Source organism: Salvelinus fontinalis, chromosome 28, assembly GCF_029448725.1.
Source record: "Salvelinus fontinalis isolate EN_2023a chromosome 28, ASM2944872v1, whole genome shotgun sequence".
NCBI lineage: Eukaryota > Metazoa > Chordata > Actinopteri > Salmoniformes > Salmonidae > Salvelinus > Salvelinus fontinalis.
The window spans coordinates 22,201,346-22,217,077 of record NC_074692.1 but is presented as its reverse complement, the minus strand read 5'-3'; the positions used below and the strand labels follow the sequence as shown (position 1 = coordinate 22,217,077).

At 45.1% G+C, this 15,732-nt stretch overlaps 1 protein-coding gene across 3 annotated transcripts in view; it reads right to left on the bottom strand.

Moving 5' to 3' along the window:
- Positions 1 to 351: 351 nt before the first annotated feature.
- Positions 352 to 15,732, bottom strand: part of wscd2 (WSC domain containing 2) — an 84,306-nt gene continuing 68,925 nt past the window's right edge. For all 3 annotated transcript variants that reach the window (XM_055887092.1, XM_055887094.1, XM_055887093.1), the window contains 3 exons: positions 4,952 to 5,116; positions 4,617 to 4,817; positions 352 to 1,769 (listed from right to left, as the gene is read on the bottom strand). In XM_055887092.1, coding sequence (XP_055743067.1) covers positions 1,411 to 1,769; positions 4,617 to 4,817; positions 4,952 to 5,116 — 725 coding nt within the window. In that variant the 3' untranslated portion in view covers positions 352 to 1,410. The remainder of the gene's footprint in view (positions 1,770 to 4,616; positions 4,818 to 4,951; positions 5,117 to 15,732) is intronic.

Genomic DNA, 15,732 nt, shown 5'->3' with positions numbered 1-15,732 from the left:
CAGTTTTATGTCAGGCCACTGCTCCAGAAAACTAGAGATGCTGTATGATAGTGCTGTATCACCTAAGGCTCTCCTCATAGGAATACTGCTGAAGAATGAGGAGAAGAGTGGGGAGACCTGTCCTCATGGTGTGTCCGCAGGGATGGATGGAGAGACGAATGTTCAGTCCCATTCATTGCATTTTCTAGGTGGACTTGGCTATATTCAATCAGATCCGCTTTATCCAATATCCGATAGCGGTTAGAGCTGTCAAATCCACTCAGCCAGCACAGCCACAAGTGGCTCCTGGAATTATAACACAGACATTGCCATTGGATCGCACTGAGTCGCATTATCAGAAACCCTATGCAGCATTGTTCAAAAATGTCCTCATTATTTTATTTAAAGATTTTTACATTTGAACGTAATTATTTCTTATATAGCCTACACTTTCTCTTTCTGAACTTCTAACTTGAGCGGGCGGGTTGCTTCATGACAATGATCGCAAGAGCAACTGCTCACCAATTTGAAGGCTCCAATGCAGTTCCACCTCTGACTTTCCAAATCATCCTCTATTTGGGTGTCTACTATCGCCAGTTAATTCTTTATCTGATTCAATCTAGGTCTTAGTTGCTTTCTCCAACCAAGTCACGGATCGGATCCTGAGTGTCGCAGCCGTCTAAGGCACTGGTTTGGACCACATCCTCATTTTAAGTCCAGTAGCTTTCAAATATACAGTATTCAGCAAACGGAAGTATACATATAGTAAATTTCATCTCTAACAAAACAAAACATTTAGTTGAAAATGGCAGACCATTAAAAGGTTTTGTGACCATTTTTAAACCCTTTCATAAAAGAGTATTTGTTATTCTAATCTGTGATAGCAGCAGATCCTATTCAATAACATACATTATGCATACACAGACTTCTTACAGTTCTTTTTAATCATCACTTTCAGATGAACAGGAATTGGCTCCTTGTGGTCAGCTGACAGTAATCCAACCATTATGTACTTGGATGTGCTTCCAACACAGCTACTGTACCTTAATGTTAAGTCATAGTGCACAACACATACATGTGCATAGAGGGGGAAGTGCTTCTCATTGGTCCTTATTTGAGTTCCCCAATGAATCCATGTTCATCAGCCAAGTAGCTAAATGTCATTTCTAAAGCAGTATACATTATGATGCTGTTGTCATAATCAGCCAGTTAAACTAATAAAGAAAAAGGGATGTGCAAAATAAGGAGACAAATAAAGAGGTGGAGGGGAATAGGGAAGTACTTTAAATACAAATGTATTTCCTACACATAGATTTTCAGTTCATGTGACATTTTGGACATGGATGCCATTAATCGCAGAACAATATGTGCGAAGGGAAGGGTTATAAGAACAGAATAAGAAAGAGAGAGGGAGAGGGAAAGGAGATCATATCATCTCGAAGTTGGTCGGTACTCCTTGGGCACCCCGGCCATGTTCCTCTTCTTAAGGGCAGCGTCTACAGTCATGACCAGTTCGTCAATGCTAGCACGCATCTCGGGTGTGTACGGGTCATACTCCAGCTTACGCAGGCCAGAGCGCTTGAAGTTGCCATCCTTCTGTCCCTCTACACAGAGCAGGCGGTCCTCGGCCACCTCCAGGCCCAGAAACAGGACCATGTCCTTGAGCTTGGAGAACAGCTCCCTCTTCAGCTCTTCAAAGTGGACCACGTGGACGTTCCTCCCATAACGCAGCCAGTCCAGCGTGTGGGATGCCCACCAAGGAGCATAGTTCTTCACAAACTCAGGCCACTCTGCAAAACAACACAGGACACAGGAAGTAGATTTATTTTTGATTTTTTTAAGGGTACACAATTGAGCCCCGGTACATCAAAGTGTAAATGATTCTAATAAAAAATTGAAGAAAACACCCATAAATGGGGCACTATTGGCTGAATGAACAGCAGTAAAGAATACAATTTGAGAGAAGCAGGTCATTTCTGCAGCTCTAAACATCCCCAGGGATTCCTGGGTAGTGAATTCAACAGAGGAGGCCTCTCTTCTAGCAGGCACATCCTTTTTTTCAGCAGGAAATTAAGCTGTGAAGAAGGGTACACACCCCCTTCCCCCATCCCCTTTCCTTGCAGAATAATCTTCAAACACTGATGTTATTTCATTTGAGAGGTCTGGTGCAATTCAACTAGTGTAATCACAGCAGATAATGCATTCTCTGAGACACGGGCTTCCTTAAGGAGATTAAATTAATGACATGGAGCAAAGCAAGTTTTAGTCCTTTTAGCAGACAGACAGACCTGCTGCAGTCTGGTAGGCTCATGATTTACCACCAGGGTCAATGGAGGGCTGCATGGAAAAACATACTGTTGAGCAGGTAACAGCTAGGACAGAGATCTCCTGTTGTGGCACCAGTAGGTCTACCAGCACCCCACAGTCTACACTGTTGTTCAATTGGCTGTTAAGACAGTTCACTTCACCATACAATTTTGGAATTCTTTACTGGAGAAACTTTCAATCATTTATAATCTACAGTTCATAAAGGAATTGGCAGGCAAAGCCAGGGCTGCGTTATCATGTACTGTATCTTTACTAGGAGGAGAGGGATGCTTGTTAAAGTGTAATCCCTGCTGAGTTAGCAGTGCAGGCGTTGGGATTCAGATGATATGGGAGTGGAAGCTACACTGCCATAGTGAACTACAGAAGGACATTGCATGTTAAAGTGAAACAGAGTCTGCCACAGTTCTCTTCTCAGATAGCAACACAAAATCTGGAGGCCAAAACACCACAGCTATTGAATCGCCCTTGAACAAACCTCATGTTTTGTATGCCAAGCCCAGGAAGGTTTGGTTAAATAACTACAGTAGACTGTCCTAATCAGAGCAGGATAGTACAATTCAACCATTTGAATGTAGTATGTGATGGATAGATGTTTATTTGCTTGTCAGCTAGTTGGGATTCAGTTAGAAGTCAGACTGTGCAGTTAATTTCTGGCCATGGACCAAGGTTGTTGAGCTCCTCTGGAAATCAGGAAGTACAGAATGTTAGCCTCTAAGCACAATATGAAAATGTGAAAGTAGTTGGGGCCCATGGGGCCAAAAAGCTAATACAGTAAAGTGAAAGGAGCTGAGTGAATAACAAAATTATGTAGCCAAGGGACAATTGTTGGTTTAGAGAATGTCGGATATTCTTTTTGACAAATTCAATCATCCACATAATCATTCAGAGACCACTTCCGAATATGACACATCGCCTACTGATACTTATGCATGTGTAACATTCCAGCTCTGGCCAAAATAAGTTATGCCCCCAAGGTAATTGTATGAGGCTACAGTGCATTGAAAGGCAACAGTAACTCTAACGTTCTTACACAATGTCCTGCTGACTCAGAAATTCCATCCCAAACTGCACCCTATTCCCTATTTAGTGCAATACCCCTATGGGCTCTGGTCTAAAGTATTGAACTTTATAGCTATTATGGTGTCATTTGGAGCATGCCAGGGACTCTTCTTCCCTCCAGATCACAACTGGCAGCTGTCAGAAAGCCTGTTCTCTCTCTAACACTATTACATCATCGCTACACCTACAAATAAAAGAGAAACAATCATGGCAGACAGCAGTCTGAATCTGCTGATGGTTTCGAATGCTGGGGTCTGCAAGGCTTCATCTCTCTCCCCTGAAAATCTCACTGGAGATTTCAGATAGGAGCCGGTTGCCATGGTTACTGACACACTCGAGTGTGTCGAGGGAAAAATACACAACATTAAAAAAAATCTGCCTGTTGGAGAAGCTGAAATTGAGAAAATTTTATAACACGATAAACTGTTTATTTAAAAAAAAAATATCCGAAGACAATTCAAATTGAAAAAAGGATTGTAGAGTCTAGAAAGTGTGCAGAGAAACTGATTACTCAGTGAAGACATCAAAACTATGAAATAACACATATGGATAGATTTTAGATTTTAGATTCTTCAAAGTAGCCACAATTTGCAAAGCTGTCATCAAGGCAAAGGGTGGCTACTTTGAAGAATCTCAAATATAAAATATGTTTTGATTTGTTAAACACTTTTTTGGTTACAACATGATACCATATGTGTTATTTCATAGTCTTGATGTCTTCCCTATTATTCTACAATGTAGAGAATAGTAAAAATAAAGAAAAACCCTTGAATGAGTAGACGTGTCCAAACTTTTTTCTGGTACTGTAAATTGAAATCCTCTGTTGGTTTACCACATTAGTTGATAAGGAGAGAGCCACTGAACATTGGCACACAGTAGCATAATGGAGGAAGGGCACATCTACATTATACCAACCCTGTTCATATCTGTTGAGTTCACCTAGTCATGACTCATCAATAATCAGACAATTGGGTAAAACTTTACATTACCCTCATTACTGTGCAACTATACTCATGTAATTACTGTGTAACAGTATTGTAACTACACGTTGTACTTACACTGTACTTACAGCAGTAACCCTATTAACCTTAGTCCTAACCCTAGCATCTTGTCCACATCCTGGCTCAACCCCAACCCTAAGTACAGTGTAAATAAAGTGATATAAAGAGTAATGACAATAGTTGTTACACTGTAATTACAGCAACAATTACATAGCAATAAGGGCACTGTATCATTGTCTGAAGTCTCACCTTTCCCTCTCCAGTGGGCCTGTGAGGCAAATCCAATATGGCCGCCGTACTTGCGGTTGAACTCAGCCATGAGGGCTTTATAAGGGTTGCGGATCATGACGATGCTGGCGTCAAAGGCTTCAATCTCCTTCTTGCCGCTCTCATGTGTTTTAATGCAGACGTTCCTACCACTCCGCCAATGGTCTCGCTCACCTTTGAAGCCTTTTAAAAGAAAAAACAACGACAAAACGTGAACATGCTTAATAGTGTAATTTTGCCTGTGACTGCATGACTTGCCAATGTATAACTATCCAGTACCCATGTCACCTGTTACCTCCAGGTTAGGCCTACAGTACCTTTGTTGTAGAGGGAGCCATCAAAGTAGTAGCTGCCTGTGTAGAAGCCAGTGGCCAGCTCTATGAGGTGGCGGGCCCAGGTGTTGCCAGCCCCGGGGAAGCTGGCCAGGGCCATCAGCTGCTTGGAACGCGTGGGCAGGAAGTGCCGGTCCATACAACGGTTATCTGAGGGAACACAGGAAAGAACACAGGTCACACGTGATACACAATAATACATTATACACAATAATATATGATAATACATGAAATACTCAGAATTATTTGTGTTCCTTCCAAAAAATGGAATGTTATGAAAATGTTATGAACCAGACACAAACTTGAAATACAATACTAGCTGGTGAGTGAGTGAGAATGTCAAAGGGCCTATGTACTTTAGTATGACAGAGGGAATCTCAAAGGGCCCCTGTAAGCCCCTGAATGACTGGTGAACATAGAAAGCTATTTCAGGGTCACACATCCTACATTTAACATTTTTGAGAAGGAGGATTATTTAAGATGTTCTTTGAGGAGGTAGGGTTTCAGGTGCTTTTGGAAGATGGACAGGGACTCTGCTGTCTTAGCTTCAGGGGGAAGCTGGTTCTACCATTGGGGTGCCAGGACAGAGAAGAGCTTGGGCTGAGCTGAGTGGGAGCTGCCCTCCCCTCTCGTAGTGGTGGGAGGGCAAATAGACCAGAGGTGGCAGAACGGAGTGCTCGGGTTGATGTGTAGGGTTTGATCGTAGCCTGAAGGTAGGGAGGGTAGTTCCTCTTGCTGCTCCGTAGGCAAGCAGCATGATCTTGTAGTGGATGCGAGCTTCGACTGGAAGCAAGTGGAGTGTGCGGAGGAGCGGGTTGACATGGGAGAACTTGGGAAGTTTGAAAACCAGGCGGGCTGCAGCGTTCTGGATAAGTTGCAGGGGTTTGATGACATAAGCGGGGAGCCCAGCCAACAGCGAGTAGCAGTAGTCCATACGGGAGATGACAAGTGCCTAGGCCTTGAGCAGACAGGTGCTTCTACTACAGAGAAAGAACTGGGCAAAGGTAATGTATATCGCCATTGAAATCCAGTCATTGCTTCAAATGTCCTGCACTATTCAACACAATGACCCTCATGACATAGAGACTGACTCAGTAGATGTGTAAGCTTTGTGAGTAATGTGGTTGGTGTGAGTGGAGCTCTGTGTTGATTATGATGTTATAACTCTGGAGGCTGTTTAACCCTTTACACTCGTGGGAATTGGCCTATATGGATAGGGATAAATGTAAATGTTGCATGCTAGCAATTGAAAGGGAACAGTTGGGAGATTATGGTGTTAGGTTCTAATTCTCAGAGTAAAAAACTCAACGGACACTATGAAAGCTTAACCAAGTTAATTCTTCCAAGAGGGTCAATACAGCTGCATTCAGACAAAAAGATTTGCACACAGGCACTGATATTTAACCCTTCCTCCTAGGCTGAGTCTCCTCCTACACATCTGAACAAACATAATATCTTTACTGCTAGGCAGGAAACTCAAGTAATACGGCCATAAACTTTTCTTTCTCCCTTAACGTGACTTGAACTCGACCCCTTTCATCACTAATTCATGGCTCTCTCCCCTCACATGCCTGCCACATGTGATCGCTTCCCTGCACTCAGTACCTTACAAGCTTAATTGCACACACTATATACCTTCCTCCCACAGGTAACCATTAACTTCTGTTCCAGACCCTCTAACCCTAAGTACTCAATCTTTCAATAGGATCCCTGATATAATGTAAATGTTATACATTACCCTCTCTCCCTCAGTGACATGAATAAGCATATTTCTCTTCATCCGAAGAGGAGGAGCAGGGATTGAACCAAAATGCAGCGTTGTAGTTCGACATATTATTTATTTACAACAAACAGACGAAGACGAAAAACTCTTGAAAAAAATACAAAACAATAAACGACGTAGACAGACCTGGACGACGAACTTACATGAAACACGAAGAACGCATGAACAGGAAAACTGACTACATAAAACGAACGAACAAACAAAACCGAAACCGAAAACAGTCCCGTGTGGCGTAACATACACAGACACTGACACAGGAGACAACCACCCACAAACAAACAGTGTGAAAACACCTACCTTAATATGGCTCTCAATCAGAGGATATGAAAACCACCTGCCTCTAATTGAGAGCCATATCAGGTCACCCTTTAACCAACAAAGAAACACATAACATAGACTACCCACCCAAACTCACGCCCTGACCGTCAAACACATACAAAATAACAGAAAACCGGTCAGGAATGTGACATAACCCCCCCCTCAAGGTGCGTACTCCGAACGCACCACCAAAAGTCTAGGGGAGGGTCTGGGTGGGCGTCTGACCACGGTGGTGGCTCAGGCTCTGGACGAGGTCCCCACCCCACCATAGTCAATCCCAGCTTACGTCTCCCCCTCAGAATGACCACCCTCTTACTCCACCCACCTAATTTAAGGGGCAACACCAAGATAAAGGACAGCTCCGGGACAAGGTAGCTCAGGACAGAGAGGTATCTCAGGACAGAGGGATAGCTCAGGATAGAGCGGTAGCTCAGGATAGAGAGGTAGCTCAGGATAGAGGGGCAACTCCGGACTGAAGGGCAGCTCCGGACAGAGAGACAGCTCTGGACTGAGGGGCAATTCTGGATAAATAACAGCTCCGGGCTGAGGTGCTGCTCATGGCTGGCTGACGGCTCTGGACGCTCATGGCTGGCTGACGGCTCTGGACGCTCATGGCTGGCTGACGGCTCTGGACGCTCATGGCTGGCTGACGGCTCTGGACGCTCATGGCTGGCTGACGGCTCTGGACGCTCATGGCTGGCTGACGGCTCTGGACGCTCATGGCTGGCTGACGGCTCTGGACGCTCATGGCTGGCTGACGGCTCTGGACGCTCATGGCTGGCTGACGGCTCTGGACGCTCATGGTTGGCTGACGGCACTGAACGCTCATGGCTCGCTGGCGGGTCTGGCAGATCCTGTCTGGTTGGCGGCTCTGGCAGATCCTGTCTGGTTGGCGGCTCTGGCAGATCCTGTCTGGTTGGCGGCTCTGGCAGATCCTGTCTGGTTGGCGGCTCTGGCAGACCCTGTCTGGTTGGCGGCTCTGGCAGACCCTGTCTGGTTGGCGGCTCTGGCAGACCCTGTCTGGTTGGCGGCTCTGGCAGATCCTGTCTGGTTGGCGGCTCTGGCAGATCCTGTCTGGTTGGCGGCTCGGGCAGATCCTGTCTGGTTGGCGGCTCGGGCAGATCCTGTCTGGTTGGCGGCTCGGGCAGATCCTGACTGACAAATGGCTCTAGCGGCTCCTGACTGACTAACGGCTCTGACGGCTCGGGACAGACGGGCGGCTCTAATGGCTCGGGACAGACGGATGGCTCAGACGGCACTGGGCAGACGGATGGCTCAGATGGCGCTGGGGAGACGGATGGCTCAGATGGCGCTGGGGAGACGGATGGCTCAGATGGCGCTGGGGAGACGGATGGCTCAGATGGCGCTGGGGAGACGGATGGCTCAGATGGCGCTGGGGAGACGGATGGCTCAGATGGCGCTGGGGAGACGGATGGCTCAGATGGCGCTGGGGAGACGGATGGCTCTGATGGCACTGGGCAGACGGATGGCTCTGGCCAGATGAGGCGCACTGTAGGCCTGGTGCGTGGTGCCGGAACTGGAGGCACCGGGCTAAGGACACGCACCTTCAGGCTAGTGCGGGGAGCAGGGACAGGGCACACTGACCTCTCGAAGCGCACTATAGGCCTGGTGCGTGGTACCGGCACTGGTGGTACCGGGCTGGAGACACGCACCATAGGGAGAGTGCGTGGAGGAGGAACAGGGCTCTGAAAACGCACTGGAAGCCTGGTGCGTGGTGTAGGCACTGGTGGTACTAGGCTGGGGCGGGAAGGTGGCGCCGGAAATACCGGACCGTGTAGGCGTACTGGCTCCCTTGAGCACTGAGCCTGCCCAACCTTACCTGGTTGTATGCTCCCTGTCGCCTGACCAGTGCGGGGAGGTGGAATAACCCGCACCGGGCTATGTAGGCGAACCGGGGACACCATGCGTAAGGCTGGTGCCATGTAAGCCGGCCCAAGGAGACGTACTGGTGGCCAGATATGTAGAGCCGGCTTCATGGCACTTGGCTCAATGCTCAATCTAGCCCTACCAGTGCGGGGAGGTGGAATAACCCGCACCGGGCTATGCACACGTACAGGAGACACCGTGCGCTCTACTGCGTAACACGGTGTCTGCCCGTACTCCCGCTCTCCACTGTTAGCCTGGGAAGTGGGCGCAGGTCTCCTACCTGCCCTAGACCCACTACCTCTTAGCCCCCCCCCCCCCCCCCCCCATTTTGGGGGTTTCTTCTCGGGCTTCCTTGCTAGCCGCGTACCTTCATATCTGCGGTTTTGAGCTTGATTCTCCGGCTTCCAGCCATGTCTCTTTGCTGCCTCCTCATACCACCGCTCCTGGGCTCTCGCTGCTTCCATCTCCTCACGAGCGCGGCGATATTCCCCAATGTAAGCCCAGTGTCCTTTTCCCTCCAATACTTCATCCCATGTCCAGGATTCCTGTTTCGTGGACCACAGTTCGTGGTCCCGCTGCTTGGTTCTGGTGTGGTGGGTGGTTCTGTAACGACTTTCCTCCTCCTCTTCATCCGAAGAGGAGGAGCAGGGATTGAACCAAAATGCAGCGTTGTAGTTCGACATATTATTTATTTTCAACAAACAGACAAAGACGAATGAACAAAAATACAAAACAATAAACGACGTAGACAGACCTGGACGACGAATTTACATGAAACACGACACCCTTTAACCAACATAGAAACACATAACATAGACTACCCACCCAAACTCACGCCTGACCGTCAAACACATACAAAATAACAGAAAACCGGTCAGGAACGTGACAATTTCATATTCTCAGAACCTAACAATGGGAAAGTTATAAGATCAAAGTTGAGGACACAACAGTTCACCTGACACAAGACTGAATCCAAACATTACCCTGTTGATTTTATGTGCATTTTACATTTACTGTACTTTTCGCCGCCTGTTTTCATAACGAAATCTGAGAATACTCTGGATACATTCAGTAACATGATAAGAATATTCCTGGGAAAATGTGGGGTATGTACAACAAATAGACAAAACTATGACAAAGGTTTGAGTGAGAGGACTAACTGGTTTCTCCACATGGCCACACATCTCTACAAAGTGTGCACAGTTCCTAAGTCATTTCAAAGCACTCTTATGACTCAAAGAAGAGTCTTTAACTATAAGGTTCTTTTTTGAGCTCTCCCAGCTGTGCTGTTGACCACAATTTTAGTTGTTTTGTTTGGAACACAACCCTCCTACCTGACAGTAGCCAATTTAAATCTGCTGTGAATAAGAGTAAATGCCCATTCCGAGAGCAACACTCACACATTATAGCAAGAGAGCAGGGAAGAGGTGAAAAAGTAGGCTGTTACATTTTCATAGTATCACTTTTACAGTATAGACTCATTTTCACCTCAACTACCTCTTACCCCCAGCATATTGACTTGGTACCGATACTCCTTGTATATAGCCTCGTTATAGTGATTTTATTGTGTTACTATTTCCTTCTTACATTTTAACTCTGCATTGTTGGGAAAGGGCTCATGAGTAAGCATTTCATGGTAAAGTCTACACCTGTTGTACAGTACCTGTCGAAAGTTTGGACACCTACTCATTCCATGGTTTTTCTTAAGTTTTACTATTTTCTACATTGTAGAATATTAATGAAGATATCAAAACTATGAAATAACACATATGGAATCATAACGAAAAAAAGTGTTAAACTAATCAATATATTTTATATTTCAGATTCTTCAAAGCAGCCACCCTTTGCCTTGATGACAGCTTTGCACTCTTGGCTTTCTCTCAACCAGCTTCATGAGGTAGTCACCTGTAGTACATTTCAATTAACAGGAATTTCTTTCCTTCTTAATGCGTTTGAGCCAATCAGTTGTGTTGTGACAAGGTAGGGGTGGTATTCAGAAGAAAGCCTATTTTGATAAAAGACCAAGTCTATATTATGGTAAGAACAGCTCAAATAAGCAAAGAGAAACAATACTACTCCAAGACATGAAGGTCAGTCAATCCGGAAAATGTCAAGAACTTTAAAAGCTTCTTCAAGTGCAGTCGCAAAAAACATCAAGCACTATGATGAAACTGTCTCTCATGAGGACTGTCAGAGAAAAGAAAGACCCAGAGTTACCTCTGCTGTAGAGGACAAGTTCATTAGAGTTAATGGCACCTCAGATTGCAGCTCAAATAAATGCTTCAGAGAGTTCAAGTAACAGGCACATCTCAACATCAACTGTTCAGAGGAGACTGCCTGAATCAGACCTTCATGGTCAAATTTCTGCAAAGAAACCACTACTAAAGGACACCAATATAAATAAGAGACTTGCTTGGGCCAAGAAACACGAGTAATGGACAATAGACCGGTGGAAATCTGTCCTTTGGTCTGATGAGTCCAAATTTGAGATTTTGGGCTCCAACCGCTCCAACCAATTCAAGGCACACTTAACCAGCATGGCTACCACAACATTCTGCAAAGATACGCCATCCCATCTGGTTTGCACTTAGGGAAAAAAATAATGTTTTTCAACAGGACAATGACCCAACACACCTCCAGGCTGTGTAAGGGCTATTTGACCAAGAAGGAGAGTGTTGCGGTGCTGCATCAGATGACCTGGCCTCCACAATCACCCGACCTCAACCCAATTGAGATGGTTTGGGATGAGTTGGACCGCAGAGTGAAGGAAAAGCAGCCAACAAGTGCTCAGCATATGTGGGAACTCCTTCAAGACTGTTGGAAAATCATTCCAGGTGAAGCTGGTTGAGAGAGTGCCAAGAGTGTGCAAAGCTGTCATCAAGGCAAAGAAGAATGGCTACTTTGAAGAATCTAAAATATAAAATATAATTCGATTTGTTTTTCACTTTTTTGGCTACTACATGATTCCATATGTGTTATTTCATAGTTTTGATGTCTTCACTATTATTCTACAATCTATAAAATAGTAAAAAATAAAGAAAAACCCTTGAATGAGTAGGTGTGTCCAAACTTTTGACTGGTACTGTATATCTGAAATGCAGCCATATACACAACAACTGACATTTTGCACACAAGAAATCACGCTACAGTATGTTAAAGAGAAGCACCACAAAGACTGATAGGCCAAGACGTGCTCATTAAAACAGCACAAACCGTAACCCTTGATTTAGGACCATAGCTAGTCAAGGCGATGAAAGCATAACGCTAGATGCACTGCCAATTTCGACACCACCTGAGTGGACAGCCAGACAACAGGAGCACTGTGCAAGTGCTCACCTCAGAGCACAACCAACTGGCTACATTGGTCCTATACCCATCAATAACGCAAACCTGTATATCTATCAATAGCAATTAGACCTGCAAAAGCAAGGAATAACATTAAAAATCACAGTAAAAAGCAAAGGCCTAAATTGTACATTACATTCCGAAATCAACCAAACAACCAGTAGGCTTACATGAGGGAAAACCAATTAATTAATAATTATGTTGTTGTTTCCGGCCCCTTATAAATGCAACCTTGGTCAGGTGGGCATAATTTGAAAGCTTGTTCTTTTTACGCATAGAAAGGAGTCATGAGCAATGGTCTCTCTAATTTAGATGGGCACTGAGGGCATTTTTGGTCTTGTGAGCGGAAACTTGAAGTTGTGAGAATTTTGTGCAACTTCCAGGCCGGGTTTACAGTGAACACTGAGGCTGTACCCTTACAGTTTTAGACAGTAGCCAATAGGCTATTGTGGCTATTTCGGTATAATGTAGCCCTACCAACAAAACCAATGGATCAAATCCAATAACATGTTCACATGGAAATAGCTTTTGATTTCTATGATATAGCCTACAGTAGCCTATATGTGGTGTTCAATGCAGGCCTACATTGCATGAGACTTTTAAAAAGGTTTTACATTATGAAGGGCTTGACATTAATTTATGATTTTTTACATGGTCTGTAACACCATAGGCCAAATACTGCAGGTGACTGTAAATTGCATTGTATGGTGCAATAAACCACTTTACAAACTACAATTAATTATTACTACCATACAGATAATTAGACAATGTAGGCTATCCCTCTGCATATTGGCGTATTTGCATATTCAAGCCTGTCTCAAAATACAACACCTCCCCTTTAATTAAGACACAAGCTTTTTACCTGACTGGCTTTTCAAAGACAGCTTGAAATGGAGTCTACACATTTTGTGCTCTTGTAGGAAGAAGCAGTAACTCCCCATTGCTGACCTATACTTATCTATAACTGAGCTAAGAATATCACCCAATGTACTCTTGATCTTAAAAGCACATTTATTGATCTGAAAAGTGCATTCACTTGCGGGTTATTGAAAGACCGCTTGTGGGCTACCCCACCAATATAATTTTACTCCATTGCGCTCTGGCTCTGCCTACAACAAAATGACAGACTCAAGGTTGCAAAGTTAGATTTGTTATGGTTTGTTGCATTGAAAATGGGCTGATATAATCACAGGAATCACAGGAAAAACTTGATCTATATAGTGCGAACTCAGTGAAGTTCAATCTCTTGCATCTCTGCACAGCTTGGTATTTCGTCTGCGCCGCAGTCCTGCAGGAGGTGCGCACGCGCGCAATTTAGAGGGAACATTGGTCATGTGAGGCGGGTGTTCCACTATGAATTTTCTTCACAATAGACAAATATAGGTTCATTCTGTTCAGAACAACCCAGGGTATGAAGCAATGTCATCTTGTAACTGTACATCAATGATCATACATGTTGACACTGTATATGACATGAGTTTTATGAAATGAAAATGTGAAGTGCTTGGCTTGCTTGTATGACATCAAAGCTATATTTATTATAATCCTGAACTTCTTATCTTTCAAAATGCATCTAGTCATCCTAATTTACATAATTTCCCTCACTCAGACAACAAAATGTGCAAAAGTTGCCAAATTAACAACTTCTTGTTGCATGAGGTGCTTAAGTTCAGAACGGCTGTCAGTCAAACTCGACTCCTCTGATGTAAAAAAATACAGACCAGTATCACTTTTTTATTTTCTTTCCAAAACAGTGTGCCGTCTTTGACCAACTCTCTAGCTATCTCTCTCAGAACAATCTAATTGACCCTTACCAGTCAGGCTTCAAGACGGGTCACTCAACCGAGACTGCTCTTCTCTGTGTCATGGAGGCTCTCCGCACTGCCAAAGCTAAATCTCTATCCTCCGTTTTCATCCTCCTAGATCTATCCGCTACCTTCGACATAGTGAACCATAAGATCCGCCTCTCCACCTTCTCGGAGCTGGGTGTCTCAGGCTCTACACACTCTTGGATTGCATCCTACCTGGCATGCCGCTCCTACCAGGTGTCATGAAGAGGATCTGTGTCTGCTCCACGTACTCTCAAGACTGGTGTCCCCCAGGGCTCGGTACTAGGCCCTCTCCTCTTCTCTCTATACACCAAGTTACTTGGCTCTGTCATATCCTCACATTGTCTCTCCTAGCATTGCTATGTGGATGACACAACTACTTTTCTCCTTCCTCACTTCTGACACCCAGGATGCGACACGCATCTCTACATGCGTGGCAGATATCTCAGCTTGGATGTCGGCCCACCACCTCAAGCTCAACCTCGACAAGACAGAGCTGTTTTTCCTCCATCAAAGTTGGCAACTCCACGGTGTCCCCCTCCCAGACTGAAAAGAACCTTGACGTGACCCTGGACAACACGACCCTACCTCACACAGGAACCGGCGCTGGTCCTAATCCAGGCACTTGTCTTATCCCGTCTGGTCTACTGCAACTCGCTGTTGGCTGGGCTCCCCGCTGGTGCCATCAAACTCCTGCAACTTATCCGGAACCCTCCAGCCCACCTGGTGTACAACCTTTCCAAGTTCTCCCATGTCAACCCGCTCCACCGCACATTCCACTGGCTTCCAGTTGAATCTTGTGTCCACTACAAGACCATGGTACTTGCTTACGGGGCAACAAAAGGAACTGCCCCCCCCACCTTCAGGCTATGCTCAAACCCTACACCCCAACCTGAGCACTCCGCTCTGCCAACTCTGGTGTTTTGGCCCTCCCACCTCTACAGGAGGGCAGCTGCTGCTCAACCTAGTCCAAGCTCTTCTCAGTTCCACCATTGTGGTGCCAGGACAATCTTTCCCCTGAAGCTAGGACAGCAAAGTCCCTGCCTATTTTCCCAAAAACATCTGAAACCCTACCTCTTCAAAGAGTATCTTAAATAATCCCACAGCACCCCTTCCCACCACTAGCTTTGACTTTGTACTTACTGTGATATGTGGTTGTCCCACTTAGCTATCTTAACTGTAAGTCTGTAACTGTACGTCAGTCTGGATAAAAGCATCTGCTAAATGACTAAAATGTAAAAATATAAATGTAAAAATGCATACAGCACTGTGAAGTGCAGAGCCTGAGCTCTGACGTTATTAATAGCATGTTACTTACAGCCACTGGGCCCAATTTAGGTGCTTAACAGAGCCATTTTCAACCCGTTAACGGCTACGTGTGTAAAGGGCTACGGAAGCAAGAGATGCTACAGTACATCAGTAATGTGTGCTGAGACAGCTGGGGATGCACAGGCCTTCCTCATACTGGAGCAGAAAAAAAAGGTCACATAATACATGGCCAGTGAATAGTTGTAAATATATAGCTTTTTAAACAACTACACAGTAGGCTTCCTTTTTTGAGTTGCATTGACTGTTGTTTTTAATGGTATCCTTATAATATGACT